Raw genomic sequence first — 27239 nt, 5'->3', positions numbered from 1 at the left:
GACCATGCATTAAATTGTTTTCTATTTTCTGTCAAATAAATTTGAATATTAATTAATTTATTCTTTTTCTTTTCATTTCTCACAGAGTTGCCACCCCATTTGGAGGTTTTGAAAAAGCATCAAAAATGGTTAAATTTAAGGTTCCAGATTTTGACCTACTACTCCTAACAGATCCCAGATTCATGGCCTTTGCCAATCCTCTTTCTGGAAGACGGTCCTTTAATAGGACTCCTAAGGGATGGATATCTGAGAATATTCCTATAGTGGTAACAACTGAACCTACAGAGGATACCACCATACCGGAATCAGAAGACCTATGAAAAGAAAGTTGTATGTGACACAAAAACCTGTAAACGTCAATGTTGCTGTTTTATTATTCTACTTACTTGCAAAGCCACTTACACTCTTCATTAGTAGCAATAATTTAATAGCAATTTAGCAATTTTCCTTTTATGACATTTAATTTCAATCTCAGATCAAAATCTAATAAATAATTAAAAATCTTATTTTAAAACCTTTTAAGTCACTCGTCTTTATTCATAATCTTGTTTTCACCTGGTCTAAGCAATCCAGCCTTTTCAATGAGAAAGTCCAGAAAAGTTACTGACAACAAAGGGTTTCATCTTTTTTGCCTTTAATATAAGCTATTACTGAATAAGTTTTTCAAATGGATCTAGAATCAAAATATAGTGCAAGATATTTAGATTAATTCAGAGTTTTATTTAAGGGATGAAAGCTATGGAAGTTGATATACAAACATTATTGATGGAGAAAAGGGTTGGGTTCTTCTTTTCTGACAAGCTTCCATGATAAAATAACTTGTCTAGATGAAGTCTTTTCATTAGTCATTCTTAGAATTTCTAAAGTGCTTTGTATTTTTCAACGTGCTTTGAATCATTAGGTAATTGTTCCAGATGGCATTCGCCAGAGTTCAACTGGGTTATTATTTTTGTTTAGTATTAAGTCAAGGAGACTGAGAGACAATGACTCAAAGAACGTCATACTATTGCAGTTTTCATGATCAAGGTATACTTGGAATTCAAGTTCCACAATGTTGTATGTTGATTAGGTTCAACTTTATGTATGCATTTTTAGAAGAGTAATAACAAAATACATGCTAGTATACATAGAAATAAATATATGTATACGACGGGGGGAAAAGAGAGTGTGTAATTTGAATTGGCAGCTTTCTTTGCTGAATCTTTAAATTCTGCTCAAATCCTTAAGCACGAGGGAGTATATGCCTAAAACACAAATAAAAACAAGAAATGGAAGAACACAAAAGCATTTGAGAGTAATATAGCACACATCTATCATGAAATATATTAATATATTTGAATAAAAGACTCAAACTAATATAAAGTTATAGATATATCTTAAAATATGGTTGAAGAAATATATGCCATGGAACTGGTAAGACATAAATATCAATTCTTCCCATTTCAATTCAGTTAAAAGTTCTGTGATAGATGTTTATACCACAGAAGAAATGTCTTATCCATAGAAAACTATCTACCACATTAAGTTTAGGAGACTGGAAGAAGGAAAGTATATAACAGAGTAATGAAAATGCTGTGTAGCAACATCACATATTTACAAAAGAATCTGCATGTAATGTTGAAATTGGTGGTTGTTTTGATCATCTTCTAGTCTTTACAAATTTGCTTATGAAAAACGCAGTGCCTAGAAAGGAACAGTATCTTACTTATGCATATTATCACTGTAGAGAATTTGTATAATCTAAAGTATATCTTTAAGATATCTTAGTTTTGGGGGAAGCGGGGGTGGCGGGGGTGGTGGTAGTGGTATGAATTGGGAGATTGGGATTGACATGTATACACCAATATGTATAAAATTGATAACTAATAAGAACATGCTGTATAAAAAAATAAAATAAAATTCAAATATTAAAAAACAAACAAAAAAACAAAAAAAAGATACCTTGAGCTTCCCTGGTGGCGCAGTGGTTGAGAATCTGCCTGCCAATGCAGGGGACACGGGTTCTATCCCTGGTCTGGGAAGATCCCACATGCTGAGGAGCAACTAAGCCCATGTGCCACAACAACTGAAGCCCGCGCGCCTAGAGCCTGCATACCACAATGAAGAGTAGCCCCCGCTTGCCGCAACTAGAGAAAGCCTGCGTGCAGCAACAAAGACCCAAAGCAGCCACAAATAAATAAATAAAGTTATATTAAAAAAAAGATATATTAGTTTTATTTGTTTTGGTATTTACCTGTTTTAAAATAACAATGTTGGCATCTACGATAACTCTAGATATGAGGGTCCCATCGTGCCATTTTTTTTTTTTTTTTTTTTTTTTTTTTTTTTTTTGCGGTACGCGGGCCTCTCACTGTTGTGGCCTCTCCCGTTGCGGAGCACAGGCTCCGGACGCGCAGGCTCAGTGGCCATGGCCTACGGGCCCAGCCGCTCCGCGGCATGTGGGATCTTCCCGGACCAGGGCACGAACCCGCGTCCCCTGCATCGGCAGGCGGACTCTCAACCACTGTGCCACCAGGGAAGCCCCCCCATCGTGCCATTTTTTTGTTCATTTTAATCTTTTAATAAATAAAAAATGAGTCATATTCTATTATGCATTTTGATGAAATGGTTTAGTTCTTTATTAGCAATTTGAAATGTTACTACTTTTCATTAAACTGAAATTTTATTGCATTATTTTAACTATCTCCAAATAGTTAAACTCTATGCTCAGTGTCACCACTCTGTCAACCACCAAAAAGGGGCCAGCAATTAAATATGTTAGTTATAGAACAGTATTCTCCACATCATAAAGGAGAATTTTAAAAGGGGAAATCTTAAGTTTTTTTTTTTTAGGATTGGTTAGAAAATGATGGAATAGCCGTCTGCTCACTATCATATTTCTTCCTTTCCTGGAAGTATCTATTAATTCTAATTCAGTTGTCTGACACCTTTAGAAATGCCAAATTTCACAATCTGGTTGCTACACAATTAGAATTTGAAAGGAATTTTGGATGGGTTTTCCACTGACCTAAAAAGCAGCTAAATCTTTCAAAGTCTGAAGAAATATGATAGGCTTTTTAGAACAGCAGAAAGACTGTGGCATTTTTTCCACCCACATTTGTATAATGAAAAATGAAATAAAGGAGAAAGAAAATTAAAAGAAAAAGTAAATGAATGAAAATAATATTTGCTGATGGACTACTAAATGCCAAGCACTATACTCACTGGTTTATAAAGGCTATTTAATGTGTATTATTTTATTTTATTTTACTTTTTGGCTGCGCTGCATGGCTTGTGTGATCTTAATTACCCAACTAGGGATAGAACCCAGGCCACCACAGTGAAAGCACTGAGTCCTAACCACTGGACCACCAGGGAATTCCCTATATTTTAAATATTATTTTATTTTCATGATCATCCTGTGAGAAATGCATTATAATCTCCATTTTATATAAGAAAATTGAGCCTCAGAGAACTAAGGTGACTAGCTTAATTCTAGCTCTAAAGTAGAAGAAATAGGTGAGTCTGGCTCTAAAATATATGCTCTAAGAACTCATGGTTCATAACTTCTCTTTCAGAATAATTTCAGCCTTAAACTATTTTATTATGTCTAGACAAATAATAAAAAATCTCCATTATATTAATTTTGGGAAAATATAGCTATAAATTGAGTAATTTTAGAGTCACCCTCTAAAGTCATTCAGGCACTCATAATCATAAAAAGTTGAACTTTCAGACTTTCAAACAAGCAATGTGCATGTTTAATTATGAAATCAGAGAAACATAAAAGCATACTCTGATTAAACGTGCTTGTTTCTGCTCAGCATTGTGCACACTTCTGATCGATGTAAACTTTTTTTTTTTCTTTCCCCTGTAAGGGGCAAAGGGAGAAAGAAGAAGAAATAAAGAGGACAGAAATGCACAACACTAACCATAAGGCTGAACGAAATCATCTAGTGTGATAACACTCCAAAAACATTCCTTTAAATGAAAATGTTTTCAACTTTTCAAAACTTTAGAAGAATTTCCAGTATACTGTTCAACAGACTGACTTCTGGGTCATAAAATTTTATCTCCTATTTTATTTTGCCAATTTCTTGATGATCAGCTGGCCAATTGTTTTCTGGATAACACTAGGTCTGCATTAACAACTACAGCAATAGTTAGATCATTCTTGGCTTTTTTTTTTTTTTAAAATTTATGTATTTATTTGGCTGCATCAGGTCTTAGTTGTGGTACGCGGATCTTAGTTGCAGCATACGGGATCTTTTAGTTGCAGCATGCGGGATCTAGTTCCCTGACCAGAGATCAAACCCAGGCCCCCTTGCCTTGGGAGTGAGGAGTCTTAGCCACTGGACCACCAGGGAAGTCCTCATTCTTGGCTTTTAACTCTCCACTCCCTTCAATTTTCTCAAGGCTGGTATTTTCCATTTCTTAACTCAATATTTGAAAGGACTAGATAACTTAAAATAACTAATTATCAGTTATTACAAAATCAAGGCAAATACGGACAATAATTTTTAGTCAAAATGACAATTTATCCACTTAAAATTTTACATTTTCTAAGTAGACCAATTTATAAATGTTTTAGCAGCGTGGAAATGGAGGGAGCCAATTATTCTCACAAAGGCTAAAGTGGAGCAGAATGTCCAGTCATGAGTGTGAAAAGAACATCCTGAACTTTCCAACTCAGGGCACAGCTGTACCAGCCGACTTATTAATTCTGGAATTTCCTCACTCTGCTGCTTATGCAAGATAAAACTTACATGACATCATTGCAGTTTCCCAGCCACAACTGCTTTTTATTAAGCTTAGGAAAGTATTGCTCTGAATGCCCCTTTTCTTATGAAAAATACTTTCAACCTCCACATGCTCTATTCTGTAGGAAGAAGGGCAGTTCACTTTCTATGAAAGGTGGAAGAGTGCCAGGCTTTTGCCAAAAGAACAAGCAAGGGGAATCTATTCCAAACTAACTGATCAAAGCACTTCACAAATATATCAAAGGATTTTTAGAAAATTATAATGCTTAAAAAAGTTAAACTTTTCAGAACTAAGAAAAAAGTAAAATTGTGTAAGAATTTCAATGGCTTACACATTGAAGTATTATTAGATAAATAAAAGGGTACGTCCCTATTTGAATTCCTTAAATAAAAGAACTAGATTTCAACTCAGGATATAAACTTTCTCTGACTTCTCAATATAATGTGATTTCAATAGGAAGATTTGGTACGTATGGGCAAAGAGGGGGGAAAATTATTTCTAAGAGGTTACAATTCAGTTTCAAAAACAATGTGCTTATTATTCTGGATTGTGTAATATTTTGAAGCACATTTCAATGACAACTTAGGCAGTGTAGGAGATGGAGACAGCTCAGGAAACAGAATTGGAAAGAGTCAGAAGGACAAAAGGTAAATTCAATTACTAATTGAAGAATTGGTATAGAAGCTGCAGCACTAGCAAAATAAATCTAAAAGAACAGGGGGAAAAAAGGAAGGCCAGAATGAAGCAGGCCGAAAGGAAATAACTGTGATATTCTATGGTTTCTAGAGCATTTTCCTTACCCCCTTTGAAGAAGTTTTGTTATATGTATATCAATTGTCTAATGTGAATTGTCACCCAAAATAGATAACTCTCATTACATTTTCTTTATCAACACGCACTTATAAATTGCATATTAAAGCGGTTGTATTTAAATGTGCCAGCTATCTGCTAATCTACCACAAATTAGTAACATAATCTCAAGCAATTTACTTCACTCTGGAAGTTTTCTCCAACTATTTATGTGTTTCAAAGGCCACTTCTGCCTAAGACCTTCCCTGACCACCCTTAAGAGAGCACACTTATAACCCCTTATTGTGCTTTTATTTTTCCTTTATAGCCCTTATTACTCCCTAACATAATGTGTTAGTCTGGGTCCTCTGAGGAGTAGATGCCAAGATGTGTTAGTCTGGGTCCTCTGAGGAGTAGATGCCAAGATGGGGTTAAACCTGCAAAAATTTTATTAGGAAAATTGCCCACATGAGAGAAAATGGGGAGAGAGTCAAAGAAAGGCAGGGAGAGAGTCAAAGAAAGGCTGGGAGAGACCCAAGGGACCTCAGATGGAACTGCATGGATATGTTCTAGACTGCCCAGCAGTCTAGGGAAGATTCAGCAAGGCTGTTGGAGGATCTGTGAGCCCAAGTCACCTGTAGGAGAGGTCCGGTGTTTCCCAGAAACGAGTCTGCCTTAGGGTCACTGTCATGGTCCCTCAGTGGCTGGGAGCAGACTGTGGAAGGCAGGCTCAGCAAGAATGCAGTGATGGAGGTCAGAGGGAGTAGAACTGGGGCCCTCAGACAACTACGTTAAGATCCACAAGATGTAGCCGCCACACATAATGTATGTAGCTATTCCTTTATTATTTATCTCTCCCACTCGAATGAATGTTCTCTGAGGGTAGAGACTTTGCTTTTTTATTAACTACTGTATCCTCTGTGCCTGGTATATAGTAAAGAACAATAAAAGTTCATTAAATGTATCTTAATTATGGGGATAATACTAGTATCTATCTTAAAAATTATATATTATACATTATATTACTGAATACATTGTAAATGCTTGATACATGTTAGCTATTATGATTAACAAAATAAAAAATTATCACACAGTAAGAAAGCAAAGGCATTTAGAATGAAGTTAGATTAGAGGTTACACTGGAACTGCTTTGGGATAAATATATTTGACCCTGATTTGGAGCTAATATAAGTTGGCGCAATGAGTATATTAAATACATACATAATCAGAAACACTAATGTGGCCTGACTACTTTTTAGGATAAGCTTGTGCCAGCTCTATTCTCCAGACTCAAAACTGCAATTAAGGGAGACTTTTTAGGATCTTGCTAAAATAGTACTATTTCTTGTGAGCATTCACATATTTTGTAGGTCACTTGAGAATTTTAAAAAATCGATATAGTGGATACTTTCCTTGATCAGTATATACTACCTTTTTAGAAAATACATTATACAATCAGAAAGGAGTTCCTATGGACAGATGGCTACATAATCCTTCTTTTTTTTTTTTTTAAACTAAAATGGCTTTTCATTTAAATAACTGTTTGGAATATTTCAAATCAGGAAGTATGTTGCCCCAGAATCCTAATGTTTTGGCACAGTTATCTCTAGAGTACAATGAATAAAAACAATCACCCCCAAGTCCCCTTCTCTGGTGGGTTTCCATGTTGCTTAAAGAAATTAGGCATCTGGTAGTCATAAGCATGGAAAGGAGGTGATTCCTCTGTGAGCTGATGCTAACATAATGGAAAATTCACTTAAATACAATCAACCTGAAATAACTTTTTCTTTACCAACTTATCTTGAAAAAGCAGGAATACTTTCTAAGCTTAATTTTAAACTCAGTTCCTAATATTTATTTTACCTTACTTCTACCTATGTGAAAAATTGGAGCTAATAAAGTTTCTGTAACACAACTGATTTGCCTCAGGTTCCAGGCCTCTTGTGCAAGGCTGTCTTCTGAGCCATACAGCACTCTAGGCTCAGTTGCTATCTTGGTACATAAAGTCAAACATGGACCACATTTATTCAAAAAACATTCTTTACTTATGATGCATAGAAAGAGATGTAGATATAATTTATGGTTAATTACAATAAGTTTCCTCACAAACTCATCAAAATCTATTAAAAACACATTAAACTTATCATAATACTATAGACAATGTGCATGGCCCCCCTAAAATCAATATGGTGAAATCCTAACCTCCATGTGATAGTATTAGGAGGTGGGGCCTTTAGGAGGTGATTAAGTGATAAGGGCGTAGTCCTCATGAATAGGATTAGTAAAAGAGACTCCACAAAGCTCCCTTGCCCCTTCCCCCATGTGAGTACACAGAGAGAACATAGCCAAATATGAATCAGGAAGCAGGCTCTCACCAGACACCAATCTGTCAGTGCCTTGCTCTTGGACTTCCCAGCTTATAGAAATATGGGAAATAAATTTCTGTTGTCTATAAGCCACCCAGTCTATGGTATTCTGTTATAGTAGCCTGAACAGACTAAGACACATAGCAGTGCAGAAAAATTATCATGTTTTTAGATGCATATATGTATAATGTATTAATTAGGGTTAATGATCATAATTATCATAATATATTAGACTATGCATTACTATGTACTAGCCTATGTACAAATCCATACCCTGATGTTTACTTAAGTGTCCTCTTGTTAGCATACCAAAAGGATATTAATATTTAAGATATAATAGGAATAAGCAAAAAAGTTGTATTTTACCAAATATAACCCACTATGTTAATAGTGGAACGAAATACTCTCTTTGGTTTAAATAAACAACCATTTACTTAGAATCACAGCACTTTAGAATTAGACTCTATCTTGAAATACTCTAGATCAATTCCCTCATTTACAGAATAGAAACTTAGATCAGAAAAGTTAAGGAACTGGCTCAGTCTCACGTTGCACGTCTAAAATTAGAACCCAAGAGTCCTGCTTCTGATCTAACATTCTTCCCACTAACTTATTCTCTCTCCTATCTCAGTGGAGAACACAATCATCCAGATGATGGGCACAAACCACACACCTTCTGGTGACACAACATACTGTACATGATTTAATATTTATCTATATCTATATAAATATAGCCTTATATAATTTGTATACCTTATTTATTAGCCACAGAGAAATAAAACTCTGAATTGGGGTAATGTTAATAAAATGTGGAACCAGAGAGTAAAGGTTTTTTTTTTTTACAATATCAAGAAGTTTTACTTTAATCAGTAAAAAATTTTAATGTGACAATATCAAACCAAAATGAATATTCTTTCCTAACTGGAAGGGGGTAAATTTCCATACTGTATTAAAAAAAAAAAGAGTAAACATTGCTCCTTCCACCAGAAACCTCTTGGTCCATGTCTTTCAACCTATAGTTGTGTTCAGTTAGGTGGTGTAAAAATTAACTTAGATGGTTATGATCAGCAGCTTTTCAAATGAAACAGAATAAAGGAAAAGAAAACATCAGAGCATATCACTCATAGAAATAGTATTATTTCAGGAAACTACTGATTTTGCTTTATATATATGTTCATGCAAACTGGATCACAATGTAAAATATATTGCATATTCTAGGTTGCAGTCTAAAATGTTTGAAAGTTACTGTTGTACCTACTACTAAATGCTGTTTAAAATTTAAATGTCAGCACTGTTAATAGCAAGTGGAATGGCTTTTCTCCATCACATCAAAACTATTATAACTAATTTGATAAAGAGTTATTCAGAATTAAAAGAATTTGAAACAGTAGCAGAACAAAACTTGTAGAAAACAATTTAATCAGAAAACCTTGACTTAAAAATGTACAAAATGGCATTAACACACATTCCAGGGATATTACTTGCCAAGAGTTGGTTTGTTTTTTCCTCCAGCACAATTTCAGTTTGAGGGCTTGTTTTACAGATAAGAGACTAAAAAACTCAAGAGTACTAACAGTTAAGAAATAAAGAAATTAAATACTCTAAAATTTCTGCCTTTACCTATACTTCTTTGAATTATTTCTATCACTGAATATTTTCCAACAATTTTATTACTGTATTAAAAAGTAAACCTTTTTTTCCTTTGACTGTGAAGTGAATTTCAACAAGGAAGTTCAACTTGAAAACAATGGTGCCCTGAATATTTTTGTCATCTTTACAAAGAAAATTGCTCTCCAGGGCAACTTCCTTTGGGTTCATGGCTTTAGCCAATACGCTATGAGCAAAAGATATGGTGTTATTTTACTATTGTATTTCTTGAAGAACTACCTCAAAAACAAGGCAGTCTAAGATATATAGTTGTGTGTGTGTGTGCACGCACACACACGTCACAGAGTAAGTTTGGTAAATTTCCAAACGCCATAGTGTTGTTCATAAAGTCAGAGTACTACCACAGATATCACAATTGAGAAAAAGAACATCTTTTCCTGTGACGTGCTCTTGACTTCTTCCTTATGTTCCCCTTCCCGTGTCTTTCAGAAGGGCACAAAGGTGTCAAGTATGTTTATCACCAGTATTTGAATATAGAAGAAATCTGATTGCACTTTAAGAAACAAAAGAGTACTATCTCCTATGAAACTTTCAGAATATTTCAGGGAAAATATTTCACACCAGGAAAATTCTGTGACTAGGAATTGAATTTTAGCCCTGCTTCTATCAGTGTCTAGCATGAGCCTAGGTAACTTTACCTCCTTGAGCTTAAGTGTTATCATCTGTACAGTGAGGGATTTTAGCAAACTAATCTCTCAGATCCTCTTTATCTCAAAGATCCTAAAGAATTGTATAAATAAAACGTTATAAAACTTGTTTTTGAAAAAAATTAAAGATAAATTATACTAATGCACAAAAATCCTAGTGAATCCTAGGCTTTCAATCAAAACCTAGATGTTTTCGGCCTTTAATTATGGATCTGTTAGTATGGCACATATTGCCTTCCTCATTCCTACTTACTCTACTGTATTTCCATGGCTGTAACCAGACGTCATACTTAACTGATAAGTTCCTTTACTTAGTCATTCAGTTTGCTTATTGAGTACCTCCTATATGCCAGACACTGTACTAGGTACCCCACTTTCACTGTCTCTAACATAAGGATATTAATAATATCCAAATATTAATATTTTATGGTTGTTAGGAAAGTTAAATAATGTAATTTGCATAAAACACTTAGTTCGTGGTGTATTTTGGAATTAAATAACAACTGGGAAAAGGCCCCATTTCACATCTTCAGCGTGTAGAACCACGTGGCTCAATCCCTTCTTTTATGGATTAAGAGGTTAAAAGAGGTGAGCTGACCTCCCACAGGCTCAGCTCCTTGAGAGCAAAAGAGTTCCATAACTCTCCATCCATTCTTTCTATCATATTATGCTGCTTCTGAACGTAAGCAATTCCACTATCTGTTTCTTTCATTCTTTCTCTCAGATTACAAAATGTTACTAGAAAAAAAAACATGCAAATAAATGCTCACAGGGGTGGCAATGCTACTAATCCTGTCAACAGCAACCCAGTTAGGGATTAGCTAGGACACCTTGCTATGTACAGATGAGGAAACTGGGTTTTAGAGTAGTTAATAACTGCTCAAGGTCACACAAACAATAAATGGTAAAGTCAGGATTTGAACATAGGTCTGTCCAAGTCTAAAGGCCATGCTCTTTTATGATACCGTGTTGCCCTTAAACACGGTCTCTACTTGGCTTTCTAAACAATTTTAATGCTGCCATGAGGGTTAACGTGGGCTACAGCTGGAGCTGAATGTCAGGAATCCAGCCTTCATCAACATTTTCCTCAATGATTTAGCTGCAGACAAAGAAGATATAATTAATTCTGGCAATATAAAAACTGAGGAAGAATAGTGAATTTTAAGAAATATGGGCTAAAACTTCAAAACCTAATAGGATGTTTTAAAGAAATGAACGAAACAGATGATGAAGATGCTTGTGTTCTGAGGCAATATAAGCATTTGTGTCCAAAAAAACTAATGGCATTAAAATTTGTGAAACTCAGCTTAATGCCAATTCATAAAAACAAAATAATGGAACAAAAAATTTAGTATTTTGAACATAAACTTATATTGGCTAACAAAGTGACATAGCTACAAAATAGGTTAAAACAATCTTACTTAAACTGTCCTGATAAAAACAGTGTCTGAACCAAAAAAGGAAATAATTTCCCCAAACCATAATCAAGCTAATTGCAAAAACCTGTTTTTATTTTTGGGCACCACATTTTTTCAGAAGTTGACAACAAAAGTGAATCCTGAATTCAGTTTCATGGATTATGAAGACTGTTACTGCATTTTCCAGGGGCATGTTGATGAGTCCACTGTCAGTGAACATAGGTAAGAGCCTCCTTAGATGAAGGCCCACATAGAGGAAAAAGCATCTTAGATGATGACAGAAAAATGTCTTCCTGTAACTGATACCTTAAATATCTTTTTCACTTTTTTTTTTTTTTGTGGTACGCGGGCCTCTCAATGTTGTGGCCTCTCCCGTCGCGGAGCACAGGCTCCGGACGCGCAGGCTCAGTGGCCATGGATCCCGGGCCCCGCCGCTCCGTGGCATGTGGGATCCTCTCGGACCGGGGCACAAACCCGTGTCCCCTGCATCGGCAGGCGGACTCTCAACCACTGCGCCACCAGGAAAGCCCTCTTTTTCACTTTTGATTTTTAGATCAAAGTCAAATAAATTTAAACCATGGGCTCATGCATATTTATGTTCTTTAGTTCTCATTCTTTACATTCTACTTGTATTTTAATTTCCCATAGCTCTGATTCTTTTTCTTATTAACATTTGACCATTGTTTTATGTTATATACTAGAATTCATTTTATTTTATTTTTTAGAATTTACTTTAAATCTTTGTAGGATAAGGTGAAGTGTAATGAATGAATGAATGAATGAGTGGATTAGTTTAATATTTACTAGGGCTTCAAAAAATTGTTGAGAGAACTGAGTACTTTTAGCTTGAAAACACAAAAGATGTTTTCAAAGTTCAATAGCATCTTATGGAAAAGAGAATATAGATTTCTGTTGCTATAAAGGACAGAAAATAAGACCAGTGTGTAAAAATTACTAGAAGGTGAAGTTCAACTCACTGTGATGAAAATTTCTTAATAGTTAAAGAGGTCTTAAAAAGGAACAGGATGCCCCACAAAGCATCAGGTTTTCTATCACTGTCACTATATTTGAACAGACGTTGGACAACCACCAGCAGGGATGATCCTTTAGTGAGTGGGAGGCTGGACAGGTGGAATCTAAAGCCTCCTGCATCTTTGAGATTGTAATAAAATACATGTAATAAAATAGATATTACGGCAAGAAAAACAATACATAGGTTCTTATAGCATCATGTTATCATTGATGACAGCAGTATTGGTAATCATAATAACAACACTAATGGCCATAATAACACAGTATAAGACTTTACAATTGCTTATATCTGGGGCATCATCAAAAGACATCATATATAAGCATTATTTCTCATCCCAATTTTACAGATAAGAAAATTAGGACGTTTCAAAGTGAAATAACAAACAAAGGTAATGAAATTGCCTAAGCTGACAATAAGTCAGCAAAAATTAAGGAGGTTATTTGCTAAACTACTAACTGGTTAACTAGCTAATGTTGACTCTAGTATATAAGAGGCTTAGAAAGGTTGAGATGTAAGTTTTGCCTAATGAAGAGCTGGCTGAGATGCCACGGATATTGAATTTGATCTTCTGATGTTTAACAACATGTCATGCTGCAGAACTTTGAGGAGTCCAGAGAACACTCAATTCCTGAATTACCTATTTTATAAGAGGATAGAGAAACTTAAGGGACTCTCTCTCTCCCCACTCTCCCCATCTCTGCCTTATTCTTTCAGACCAGATACTATAAATGACAAGGCACACTGCCACAAGAACCTCTGAGCTCACAGTTTTATAGCTTTGCAATCAGAGAAAAAAGGGATCTTTCCTGTAAGCTCTAATTTGAAAACTCCTGGGAAAGAATGCTGATTAGCATGAATCACCCATATACCAATCACCAGAGCCAGAAAATGGTGAAATGCCCCACAAGGAGTTGTGCCCATCCTGTGGTTTAGTGGTGTGGATTACTAAAAGCAGGAAAAGACAAAGCAATGTATGTCCACAATACATATTTTCTTAATTGAAATAACTGAAATGTATAATAACCAGGCTCTTCTAAATACATCTTTGAAATGGCTTTTTTTAGATGTGCATATATTAAAAAATTAAGTCTTCTAATCTGAGAGATTACTTGATCAAAAATATTATAATTTTACCTCATTTTTGGTTCTATTCTCCCTTATTTCTTTTTTTTCCTTCCAGATTTTTATGATCTCACAGACATGAGTTAATTTGGCCATAATATGACTCTACTTCTGGTTCTGATTGTGAGAAGCTACTTAAGAAGGAAGGGTATTCGTGGAACACATCTGAATACTGACCGCAGACCAGCAGCCTTCCAGAAGACACTCTTAGTGACGACAACTTCTTTCCAGGTGTCTTCACTCTTGGTAACTGTATATTTTAATTTTACAGAAAAAAAGAAAAAGAAGAAAAGAAAGCCTTATTGTTAAGTTTCCATTCAGTGACTTATTGTAGATACAGATTCAGGTGTCGAACAACTCTTTACTGATGCCTACTCTGTGCCACTGTATTAGACTTTACAGAAAGAATGATGATCAAGAGAGAGGTGTTTCATGGGATCTTCTTCCTAGATAGTGAGGAAGACAATAAACAAGCAAATAAATAAGCTAAATAATCACATGTTGTGAAAAATGGTATGAGATGAATAAACAGAACACTGTGATAGAGGTAAGCAGAGTTCTAGGTCAAGGATGACTTTTCCAAGAAGATGAAGCTAAAACTAAAGTATAGAGGATGAAAAGGAGTCAGCCACTTGGAGACTCAGGGGAAGGTGCTGTAGGTCAGCGTTTCTCAACCTTGGCACTATTGACATTTTGGACCATACAATTCTTTATTGTGGGGGACTGTCTTGTCCATTGTGGGATGTTTAGCAGCATCACTGGCCTCAACCCACTGGATACCAGTAGTGGCACCCCTTCCCCACCCTAACTGTGACCACCAGAAATGTACTGGCCTTTGCCAAATGTCCCCTGGGAGAAAAAAATCATCCCCAGTTGAGAACCACTGTTCTAGGCAAAGGGAATAAAGAATGTGAAATCCTTGAGTAGCATGAGATGCTGTTAGGGAAGTAAGGATAGATCATTAGTCCATTCAGGGGTCTGCAGGCCTTGGCAAGAATTTGGATTTTATTTTATGTAAATAGTAAGCCATTGAACAATTTTAAGTTGGGGAGTAACATGTTGACATTTACAATAGGCTACTTTGGCTCCTGTGTGGGAAACAGATTTAAAACCATGAGGATAAATGAGATCTCAGGACCAGGCACTGTGGAACATTATTTATCTTCATTTAGAAGATAAAAGTAAGGGCTTCCCTGGTGGCGCAGTGGTTGAGAGTCTGCCTGCCGATGCAGGGGACATGGGTTCGTGCCCCGGTCTGGAAAGATCCCACATGCCACGGAGCAGCTGCGCCCGTGAGCCATGGCCGCTGAGCCTGTGCGTCCAGAGCCTGTGCTGCGCAACGGGAGAGGCCACAACAGTGAGAGGCCTGCGCACCCCACAAAAAAAAAAAAAAAAAAAATCTAGAAGATAAAAGTAGACTGCAAAGTATAAGAGAAAAACAGTATGAAAAGGAGCAACCAAAGAGGTTGGAGGAAAGCCATGAAAGAGGATGGTGTTACAAAAACTGGGAGGTGAGTCAAGGAGGAAGTGGTTGACTGTAACTAGATTTTTCTGGTTGGCCTCATCATCAAGTCACAGACTGAAGATTTCTCTGGAATTGCACTGGCTTAGCTCATCTTCTTGCCTAACTACAATTTCCTCTACAAATCTTCTGTATATAATTCCAAACTAAACAACCTGTTCAAGAACTTATAAAGGCTTCCTATTATAGCCCTGCATTGGCCTTGTTCATTCCTGTTTCTAAAACTTTGCTCTTGAAGTAGACATGTTTCCTCCTCAGTGCCTTCAAATATGCCTACCTATGAACCTTCCAAGCTGAAGCTCATATCTGATTTCCCACAGAAGCTTTCCCCAACAATTTTCATCCACATAGATGTCTCTATTTTCTAAAAAATCAACAAAACTTCCAGTTTTTCACTCTATCCGCTGAACACATTAGTTAAGGCTCATTGCCTGGAAATACAACAATGAAAAAATATGGTCCCTGCTCTCTAGAAGCTTACTAAGAAAATAACACTTGTCAATATTTCCTTGATGCATTTAGGAAAAAAGGAGTCTGCCTCATATCCAATCCTGAGGGAGCCATTCAGCTATTTCTCTATACTGTATTTCACTTTACCTCACCCAGCTGATTCATGCTTTGCCACGCCTTTAGATGTTGATTACCTCCTGGAACTACTGGATCACAGCTCCTCAGGAAAGAATATTGCTACTCTTACCACTTATCAGTGACAGGGTGAATATATCCTCAAGATGGTACATCTCCCAAAGTCTGAGTTATAATCACTCCAGAATAATAGTTAAGAGGCGTTTAAGTATGGTGGTGCTGATGATGTAATCTTTGGGTAGGCCTCATTCAAACAGTGTAAGATATCTTTGGCATTCCAACTCTACTCCCTTTCATGATCTCAAGCCAGTGTGAGGTGCAGACATTTTTATTAATTTGGTTCCACCCAATAAATAACTATTGAATCAAACATACACACATATCCCCCAAGGACAAACAGTAATTCTTAGAGGCAATACATTTAAAACCTATGTTGTGACATTTCTAACTACAAAATTTTCCAGGAGCAACTCCTGCCCTAAAATGCGGTGCACTGTCAGTTTTCCTTTTTTCTATGTTTGCTTCAGGCTGCCCTCTTGATGCTTAACTTGTGACCTATTATAAGTCTATCATTTAAAACTCAGTACTTAAATATGCCAAGAACTGGTAGAAAGTTTGAAATTACACGATTAAAAAAGTGTACAGTCAGGGTTTAGTCAAAATTTTTTTAAATTAATTCATTAATTTTTGGCTGCGTTGGGTCTTCATTGCTGTGCATGGGCTTTCTCTAGTTGTGGGGAGCGGGGGCTACTCTTTGTTGCGGTGCACAGGCTTCCCACTGTGGCGGCTTCTCTTGCTGCAGAGCACAGGCTCTAGGTGCGCAGGCTTCAGTAGCTGCAGCACGTGGGCTCAGTAGTTGTGGTTCGTTGGCTCTAGAGCACAGGCTCAGTAGTTGTGGCTCACGGGCTTAGTTGCTCTGCGGCATGTGGGATCTTCCCGGACCAGGGATCGAACCCGTGTCCCCTGCATTGGCAGGTGGATTTTTAACCACTGTGCCACCAGGGAAGCCTTTAGTCAAATTCTTGAGCAAGGTGAACTGAAGGGCATTCTTCTATAATCTCGAAATGAGGAAGGGAGATAGTATGAATCTTCATTATCCACAGTCCAAATTATTTTTCAAGAGTGCTCTGTCAGTTACATTTGCAAAGAAATATAGTACAACATAATTGTTATAATATAAATAAGTCCAGAAATGGTGAAAGAAGGGCAAGTCTGTCTCAGGAAGTTATGAAAGGTTCCAGGGAAGAAATAAGTACTCAACTGAGACCTACAGGATCTTGAGAGAACCTAGTAGAATCAAAGAAGTGCAAGGAGTTCAGTATAGCTAGTGTGGAGTAAATGGGCAAGAATGGCAGATGAGATTAACAGTGTGGGGCAGATCATGAAGAGGATGGGGGCCCCTGAAAAAATCTTGGTGAGGAATATCACGATTATATTTTCATGTTAGAAAAACTATTAATAGGCTGGAGGTTGGACTGGAGTGGGAAATAACTAGATGCTATTGCAATAGTCAAGGGAGATGAGTTAGGAGAGATGATTACTTGATGGATTAAGGCAGTGAGAATGGAGATTAAAAAGAGAGGTGGATTTGAGAGATCCTTAAGGAGATGAGTCAACAGAATTTGATATTAGGATAGAGGAAATGAAGGAAATGTAATAGCGGGGTACCCATGCATTCTTGACTTGGGCAACTGGGTGCTATTATCTGAAATAGGGAATGAAAGCAGGCTAGGTTCCAGATGGTTGGGAAGAGATACGGCAGTAAGAATAGGGAATGGTAAAGATGCCCACGTCAATTTGGGACATAGTTAAGTACCTATATGAAATCCAAACGAAGATGCTGTTGCTTAAAAGTGTCTAACCTGAAGATATACATTTGGGAGTCCATGGTGCCCAAGATACTTAGTAGGTAAGTCCATCATGGGGAAGAGATTGCTCAAGGAGACGAGGACTAACAACAAAAGAAAATGGATAGTTTGGAAACACAGAGGGCACACATAAGAAGAAAAATATTTAAAGTGCATCAAAGAGGTAGTTGCAGAAGCAGGAGAAAGTGGCACTAAGGAAACCAAGTGTAGAATTAATGGTGCTATTTTTTAAATGTAGAGTATTTTTTCCCTCATTCTCCAAACGTTTTAAATTTCCTGAAGGCAAGAACCATGTCTGAAATTTCACTGTATTTTCTTGAGTGCTCAATTCAGTGAAGGGAACATTAAATGTTCAGTAAATTCTCATTGATTCAGTCCCAGGTACTCTTCGCTTATACCGACCTAAAACGTTTCTTCGTTCTGTTTCTTCAAATAAACGTTTAGAGTTACCTACGAGTTTAGTTATATCAGTTTTTATAATCTCTATGTTGTACCTGCAACAGCTTTGAAATGAGTTCCAAAACCTTACTACTTATTGGGAGGGATCAGTAGACAGTGGGTTTTTCATTTACTACTGTTCCTAAGAAACAAGTTATTCCAAAACAAAGTTTAGCCCATTCCCCAAGCATTAGCTTGCAACTTAAAACCTGTTGAAAGCACAGTAAGGAGGCAGACACATTTTTCTCACCACAATTAACCATTAACCGGGTCAACGTGTTTATTAAGTCTTTCAATTTATTAATAGTCACGAAACAACCAGCTGGGGGATATACACTCATACCAATGGAAGTCATTTAACTGCAAACAGATGCTAAAGAGAACTGAGTATTCGCAAGGGTTTCGAGGCCAGGCAGTACAGGTTTTCTCTGAGGTAACAACTCCTAACTTAAAGCCCAGTCCTTGGTGGATTCGCGTCCCTGAGTTTAGAAAATACTGAATAAACAAACGACCAAGAGTATCGGAATAATCACCTCCACCTGAGGAGCTATCCCTTCCTCCCCTCTACACCACACAGACCAACCTGCAGCCACCTTTCTCCAACAGCTAAGCCACAGCGCTCCGCTCCCGCCTTAGGAAAAATGGTCAAGCTCCTGCTCTCGCGGGATCTTGCGCCTCCGAGTAAGTCAACTGGATCGCGCGCCCCAACGAACCCCCGCGGGAACACAGTTCGGCAGGTCCCGAAAGCCGGGAAATCGCGTGCGGGGGCGGAGCCAGCTCGGTGAGCATGAAGGCGGGGCCCGCTCCAAGGAGGCGGGGCGGGGGCGAGGCGGGGATTGGGGCGGGGCTCCCAGGACCTGTTGATCGCAGGTGTCACTGCCCTGACTGGCAGTGTTGAGACGTGTGCGCATGCTCCGTGCGCAGGATCGCGCTTTGGGCGGCGGAGACCAGTCTCCTCTGCTCCAGTTCCCGGTGAGACCCGGTTACGGTGGCAGCTGTTGGTGTGTCAGCCTGTTGTCAGCTTGAGGCGGAGCTGGGCCAGCGGGAGGTAGAAGGCCCGTATTTCTCTACCTGAGCCGCACTCTCCCCTCACTAAAAGGACAGAGCTCAAGGTAAGTCTCCAAAACTAGTCCCTGGATGGAGGTCCAACGACCTGCTACCCCCATGGGCCTGACTCGGAGACCCTCATTCCAGTCCCAGGCCTCGTCTCTCCCCTCGCAGTCCCGCGACCTCCTCTCCCACCCCACCCTCCTCGGGGCAGACTCAGGGCTCTTTGCCCGGGTTCTAGCGCCCGAGGTCACGCAGCTTCCCCGCCTCCTTCCCGCCGCGTCCGGGATCTGGCGGAGATGCCTTTGGCCAGGCTGGAGGCGCGCGCGAAGGGAGGAGGTGCTGTACTTACTGGGTCGTGGTTGTTAGTTGCTGCTGTGTTTGAGGGCTGGCCCGGGGCAGAACCTGGGATCCTGCTGGGTCGTTTACTGCATTGGGATTATGAATATTACGCTTACCTGGCGCCTGCCCCTCACTTTTCAAGCACTGCCTCTCCCGAGCCGCAGCTTTTGAAAGGGGTCCAGGTAGTTATGTTGCCCTCTTTGGAGAAGAGATGATTCGTGAGAATCTTTGGGCTGGTGGTTTCTGGGTGGTAGTAGTAATTTAGAAAGTTAATGTTTAGCTTCTAAATGGCGACTTATGGGACGTTTACCAAACTACTTTTAAACATCGTTGGAGAACAGGAAGTACTTGCACAGGTGTAATACCCTCCGTTTCTAAAGACTGCAATCTGAGCGTGCTCTGAGGTTTTGTTATCCTGCTACAAGGTTTTCTTTATCAATGCGAAGCCTGATTAATGCTTGCAAAATGTACTGCAAGGCTTTATTTGTTAGATAGCAGAGTTGCCAAATGTTTTCTCATCTGGAAAAAAATATGTATTTTTTTGCAAGGAGTTTTCAAGGCTATTTCTGAGGGATGTTTAAATTTAGCAGGGTCTTTGTGATTAGGGTCTGATTCACTTTTCTGTTCTTTAAGGGAAAGCGTTGCTAATTCTCAATATTTAAAAGGAGGAGAAATTGCTAACAAAATTGTGATTGAAATGAACTTTTGGCTAAGTTAATACTTCTTGTTAGTTTAATTTTCTATGTCTTTTCAGTTCCATGATGATAGTCTAGGCATATAATCCTTAATCTTGTAAAGAGAAACTAAAACAAACGAAACTTATTTTGCAAAATCAGAATATATGATTTATCTACCATTGTCATAATTCCAAATAGACAAACTCACTGTAGGTAGGAGTTAATTATGTTCTGAAAAAACAAGGTTTTTGTTTTTATTTTACATTTTAGACGTTTTTAAAATGAGCTCTTTGGACAATTTGTTTAGGTTCATGATTACTGGTGATAAATCATGATGGTGATTTATTCAACTCAACTCACTGGTAGTTAGTGTATTTTTTACTACAGTGTGAAAAATAAGCAACCAAGAACAGATCTTTCCTTTTCCCTATTAACTAAAAAAACCTTTTTATAAATGTATGTAGATTGCATATAGTTCATGGAACTTGACACCAGTAGTCATTCATTAATATTATTTTCTTTAGAAGATACAAAAAAGTAGTTTTTACAAGGAAAGCAATTTTAATGGTGGAAGGGCACCATTTTTCACCTAGTTTTCTTTTTCTTAAAAAAAAGAAATCACAAAACTTATGGTTTTAGTATGTACTGTGGGTCAAGATCTTTTCTATTATTTAGTGTCATATGTTTATTTTAAACTGTGTAGTATCAACAATTTTGGGATCATGGTTTAGGAGTTCGTTTTAGCAAGACGAAGAGTTTAAAGATGAAAATTCTGTTTTAAGGTAGTGTACACATTCAAAAGTCAAAATCACAGTTATTTTCCCTGCTGGTACTGTTTGGAACTCACCTATCATGCTAGAAAGGACATTTTTTACCCTACAATTTTCCAAAAATATGTTTGAAATCTATAAAGTGGTAGATTGAGCTATCCTACAAGGATGTTTAGTTACTAAAATACTTAGCAGATCTTGGTATTTGACAGCTTTAGCTATAAGGTTTTTCTTAATTATAAGCCCTAAGGCACGCTACAGTAAGGTAACTTAGATATTTCATATGGAAGTATTTTGAACACAGGGTGTGCTAGATGTGTTTGGGCTCAAAAGATTGTCAGTATAGCCTACTGTTGCTCATGAGCTCTTGGATTAAAGGAGGAAGTGTACTAATTTATGTCATATTTGGAGAGATAGCTACAAATTAGCGATGATACATATGTAGCATTAGTGTATTATTAATTTTGTACAGATGTAACGATTTTAGAAAATTTTGCATTACAGTATATGCACACAATAGGAACAAGGAATGTTCTACCACAGATAAAATTTTCAGAGGTTATTTAAACTTTAAATAACTATTTAATATCCTAATCTTGGCTAGTTATTTTCTTTAAATAATAGGAATACTACATATATAGAATATTTAGGCAAAAGTATTTGTTCTTTGCTTTTCCAAGTTAATCCATATCCTCTATCAGCAGTTCTTTTATAAACTAAGGGTACATGATTAGAACTGTGGTCTGTGGTTAGGACTGAATTTTAATGTAATCGGTTTTCTTTGGAATCATATATATTCTTTTTTTTTCTTCCTTTTTAATTTTAGTCCCATGAATTTTATTTTGTGCTTTACAAACATTATTCTGAGGCGTCCATAGGCTTCATTAGGCCATCAAAGGTGTCCATGACATACCCCAGAGTGCCACAAAACATTGCATATGGTTGAAGAAATTTTGTTTTAGATGAGTCACTTCAGAAAAGTTGCTTCATATATTTGTAATTCATCAGAAAATAAAATGTTATACAACATAAATCATATTTCAATATCTTAGCTGTTTTAATGAATAAAGTCAGTTATCTGAGCTGTTGTGGTATTTTTGAATTAACTTGGAAATAATTACATTAGTCTTTTAGTCTTCTATTTTTTACAAATATTGACATGCGAAAAGCAGTTTGGAGAAATACTTTTCCTTTGGAATGTTTTTTTTTTACTTTTTGTGATTTTTCCAAGCTAGCAAATTTATTCCGTAAATATTTATTGACCTATTGTTGTATGCTAGGCACTAGAGATTGGAAAATTAATAAGACAATGTTGAAGTAGTCAGAAATAAGAGTTCTACCTTTCCTAAGCCTTGTCTTTGGCTATTCCCAATCCTCCCCCAACTGCATTGAGTTTACAAAGATAAAACAGTCTTTTTCTTACACCCTTGCTTTTGCAACGTGCTGCTTCCCTTCTCTTCCAGCTTCCCAGTCATCTATACCACACCTGTGAATTATCTTCATTTTTGGTTACCACTGTATTTTTAAATCTCATTGTTAAAGACTTATAGAGGGAAGAGGGAAAAACTAAGGGAATGAAGATGATATGTGTATTGCATCTTAAGTGTAAGGAGAATACTGGATGGACAGCACAAGGGTTGGTAATGCAAGTGCGGGGAGCATTCTTACGACCCAGAGACATGATGTGAGCAATGTCAAGGGGCATTTTGGGTGCTCTAGTTATTGTTTATGGCTGGATGGATTGTCGTGTTATTTATGAATTAAAATCGTCATTAAGAAAGTTTTGAATTATTTTTCTGAAAAGTTGTACGTAGGTTCAATTTTTCTAAATTAAATTTTCTCTGTTGCTTACATTGTTATTTCAGAGTTGCTTTCCCTTTATTTCTGATGCATTGCCTTCTAATATTGTAACTCATTTCTCTTTCTGTAGCCCAAACAGCTTGTAAATGAATGTTTAAAATACTACTATGGTGAATCCACTTGTAAAATGAAGCATTCCCAAACATTTTTTTGTAAATTAGAATTTTTCATATTTTAAGTTTTCTTAAAGTAGGATAGTTCTATAAATGAATGTGCTTTTTTCTACTAAGAATGACTTATTAATAGATTTTAAAATTTAGAAATTAATACTTTATTGTACAGTTTAGCTGATGCCACTAATCTGGATTAAGGCTTTAGTCAAGATTGATATGTCAGTTTAAGGAAATGGAGAAATAATAAAATGGGGTATAAAATATCATAATACAGCTTTTACTTTTTCTTCAAATGTGTATTTATATTGTTAAAAAATCATTTTATATCAAAGATTGTGTTTTTGCTGTCATTATAATTAGCTTGCCTTTACCGAGTACCTGCTATGTTTTGGGCATTTATTAGGTATTTTATACATGGTTGATGATTCTTATAATAATTCTATGAACCTTTTTATATAGGTTATGATTACAGATGATGGAACTCATCTGCTTTTAATGATTGAGTAGTTGAGTAATGTGCTTTGTTGGTGGAAGCTTTTCAGAGGTAGAATAATTGAGAATCATGAGGTTAGTATCAAAACATGGATTCCATCCTTGTCAAGAACCCATCAGAGCATTGTTTGTTTACCAGGTACTTTGTGCTTTGGCTTCTTCTAAACTTCTGCATAATAAGCTCCTGCCCCTCTAATGATGGCCCTCCCTGTGTTTAGGTGAGCAGGCTGTTTGAACCCTGGAAGATTTTTCCTCCTATAAGGTACTGCTGTATAGGCCTGAGATAATCTTACCTCCTTGTCAGTATAGTACTGACACTAACCTAGCTGTGAGGTGATAGGAGATTGTCCTGTACCCTTAGTGCATAGGTCATCTTTGTTGATTTCAGAGGGTTTGTTGATTGAGGTTTCACTTTATTTCCTGAGCTTCATTCAATAAGTATTTAATAACTACCTACCATGTACTATGCATTGTTCCAGATGCTTGGAATTCACTTTATATTCTAAGAGGATTGGGAGGAGAAACAATAATAAACAATAATAAAAACAATGAGTCAATCGTATACTATATTAGTTGGCAAAGAATGCCAAGGAGAAAAGAAAATATAGAGCAGGGAAAGGGGAATTGGGAATGTGGAGTGGGTTGCAATTTTAAATAAGTATAGGCCTCATATAGAAGGTGATTTTTGAGCACAGGAATCATGCAGTGAGCCAAGGAGAAGCCCTGTGGGTATCAAGGGGAAGTGTATTCCAGGCAGACGAATAGATAGTGTAAAGGCTTTAGAGCAGGAGTTTTCATGGTGGCCCATGAAGCTGAAAAGGAGAATGTAAAGGGAAAGTAGTTAGAGATGAAGTTAGAGGTGAGAAGATGGACAGGTGTTATGTAATAAGAAATATATATTTGGTATCTGGCTGTTTCCTGGCACACAACTCCTAAAACTCTTGGAATCTACAAAGTGGTAAATGTTTTCTGTGTGCTAATGAGATGACTGGTGGCTGGAGGTTAGCCTCAAAGTGGGAACTTATTGCCTGGAAACCAACCATGTGATTAGAGGATTGGAACTTTCAGCCCCCCCTTTAATCAAGCATGCCTACGTGATGAAGCCTCCATAAAAAGTCCTAACTGAAGGGCTTCAGGGAGCTTTTGGGTTGGGGAACTTGTGGAGGTGCTGGGAGGGTGGCGTTTGTTGAGAGGGCATGGAAGCTCCCCTTCCCACATACTTTGCCCTATGCGGGTCTTCCATCTGGCTGTTCCTGAGTTGTATCCTTTTATAATAAACTTGAAATCTACTCAAGTAAGCTATTTTCCAGAGCTGTGCTAGCAAGTGAATTGAATCCATGGAAGAGGTCAGTGGGAACCCCTAACTTATTGGTTATTGATCAGAAGTACAGATGACAACTTGGAACTTGTGGCTGGTGTCTGAAGTGGGGGGGGGGCAGTCTAGAGGGACTGAGCCCTTGCCTTGTGGAATCCGACCCTAACTCCGGTAATGTCAAATGGAGTTAAATTGTGATTTCTACTGAGAATTAGAGAATTGCTTGTTGTGTAAAAACGCACACATCTGGGCTCAGAAGTGGTGTGAGAGTATAGAATAAAGTGTTTTTTACTTTTAGCAGGTTTTTTACTTTGCAGGTCATTATAGAGACTTTTTGGTTTTTAATCTGAATTAATAAGGACCGATTACAAGGTTTTGAGCAGAGGCATGACATTATTATTTAATTTTAGAAGGATTTCTTGGTCTAATCTTGGGGATAGACTGTAATGGGTAAGGGCAGAAGCTAGGAGATAGTTAGGAGTCTGTTCTGGCAGTCCTGGGAAGAGCTGATGATGGCTAAGACCAGAATAGTAGAAGTGGAGGTGGTGAGAATTGGTCACATTCTGACTGAGATATGCAAGAAAGAGGGGTCAAAGATGATACCAAGATATTTCTTCTGAGCAACTGGAATGATGAAGTTACTATCAGCTAAGATGGGGAAGAAGATATAGGTAAAGCCAGAGTTCAGTTTGGGGCTTTATCAAGGCAAAGGAATGTTAGGTTATGCCTGCTTTGGCATGCTTTTCTTCTGAACATGATGTCTTAAAGAAGATTGCCATAAGCCATTGCCTTTAATGTTCATACTCTGTGTCGTGGATACACATGCACTCTTGTTTTTCTCTAATTAGTTACCAGTGAAAACTTGTGATTAGTAAAAGCCAGAAGAAATAAAGCACAGTTCTTTATTGTACACAAAGAAACTGAACAAAGAAAATACAAAACATTGAAAATTACTTAAAATTTGCTGTTTTTGGTGGTGGTGGTATAGATTGTCCTTATTACTTTAGTTTTATTTTCTGTGTTTGTTTTATAAATTTTCTAGTATAGTCTTCTCCAGTTCCTCTAGTTGTAGAGTGACAGTGGTTTTCTCTATCAAAGGACATCTATTCTTCGGTTGTCTTTCTTACTGTAATCCTTTAACTTTGTAAAAATGAGATACCTCTATAACGAATGAGATTTTTTTATTGCTTTAACTTGCTACATATTTATATATAGGTATATTTATCTGTATACCTATAGATAGCTTGCAATCTAGTTATCTAAAATAAAGCCTTAAATACTTTTACTAATAAGATGAACAGTTGTAATATATCAGTGAAAAGTCTTAAGTGTGTCCTTGAGTAGCTGTATTGCTTATTTGTGAAAAGATATTAAAATGAAATTTCACTTTACAGTTTGATGGCTCGGCCAGGGTACTATTAAGAATAATTTCAATTGCTTTATTAACAGTGATTCTGTACTACTATACTACTACTATTCTATCCTACTATACCTAGACTGTAGGTATTTCTAATTTCCTTTATGCAGTATTTATATGTATTTTAGATATCCATATAAAAAACAAATACTATTTTATAATCAAAACCCAATATACTGAAAAGAACAAATAAAGGAGCCTCATGGCTTTATCAGCTATCGTGTTAGTCTCCTAGGGTTCCTGTCACAAATTACCACAAACGAGATGGCTTAAAACAATAGAAATTTATTCTCTCACAGTTCTGGAGGCTGGAAGTGCAAAATCAAGGTGTTGGCAGGATTGGTTCCTTCTCAGGGCTCTGCACAGAATCCTTCCTTGCTGCTTTCTAGCTTCCAGTGGTGGCTATCAAGTCTTGGTTTTCCTTGACTTGTAGCTGTATCATTCCAACCTCTGCCTGTCATCTTCACATGGTATTCTCTGTGTGTGTGTGTGTCTCTTCTTCTAATGACTTTTGCTAGTCTATTGGATTAGGCCTCATCCTGATGACCTCTTCGTAATCTAATTACATCTGCAAAAACCCTGTTTCCAAATGAGGTCATGTCCAGAGGTTCTAGAGGTTAGGTCTTCAAAATATCTTTTTTTTCTTCTTGGTGTGTGTGTGTGGGGACACACAATTTAACCATAAAATGAGTTCAATTTAAGCTATTATTACCATTTACCTAGACTGTTCTAGTAGCCTAATCAAATCACTGTTTGTTAGAATTTGAATATATTCTATGTAGCCTAGTCCTCTCCATTTTAAAAATAGGGAAGGAAATTTACCTCAAAACTAAAGACTTTAGTGTGCTGTAGATTTCCTAATTATTTAAGATACTGGGCTTAAAATTTGGGGGAAGAAAATGGAGTTAGTATCTAGGGTAACGAAGGAAAGAAGCCCTGGCATCTTGCTTTTTGGGGTTAACTTATTACTGGTAAAACACTGATTCATAAGAAAGCAGCAGTGATTTTCT

The 27239-nt window shown here is 37.1% G+C and overlaps 3 protein-coding genes across 8 annotated transcripts in view; 2 read left to right on the top strand and 1 right to left on the bottom strand.

Moving 5' to 3' along the window:
* MYOZ2 (myozenin 2) overlaps positions 1-717 on the top strand; it is a 42600-nt gene extending 41883 nt beyond the window's left edge. The window contains exon 7 of the mRNA XM_079919956.1: positions 86-717. Within this exon, the coding sequence (XP_079776082.1) occupies positions 86-320 (235 nt within the window). The 3' untranslated portion in view covers positions 321-717. The remainder of the gene's footprint in view (positions 1-85) is intronic.
* The window catches only part of LOC307185630 (uncharacterized protein), a 293961-nt gene extending 268481 nt beyond the window's left edge, over positions 1-25480 (bottom strand). For 5 of the 6 annotated variants that reach the window (XR_013828125.1, XR_013828126.1, XM_079919958.1 and 2 more), the window contains exons 1-2: positions 18780-18911; positions 13961-14033 (exon numbers count right to left, since the gene is read on the bottom strand). The gene's annotated coding sequence lies outside the window, so the exon portion shown is untranslated. Of the gene's footprint in view, positions 1-13960; positions 14034-18779; positions 18912-19595 lie in introns of those variants that run through there. The other variant, XM_079919960.1, reaches the window with a different exon arrangement.
* USP53 (ubiquitin specific peptidase 53) overlaps positions 19084-27239 on the top strand; it is a 64710-nt gene continuing 56554 nt past the window's right edge. The window contains exon 1 of the mRNA XM_079919938.1: positions 19084-19308. The gene's annotated coding sequence lies outside the window, so the exon portion shown is untranslated. The remainder of the gene's footprint in view (positions 19309-27239) is intronic.

Source organism: Stenella coeruleoalba, assembly GCF_951394435.1.
Source record: "Stenella coeruleoalba genome assembly, chromosome: 4".
Lineage (NCBI taxonomy): Eukaryota > Metazoa > Chordata > Mammalia > Artiodactyla > Delphinidae > Stenella > Stenella coeruleoalba.
This window is presented reverse-complemented; position numbering and strand designations above follow the sequence as displayed.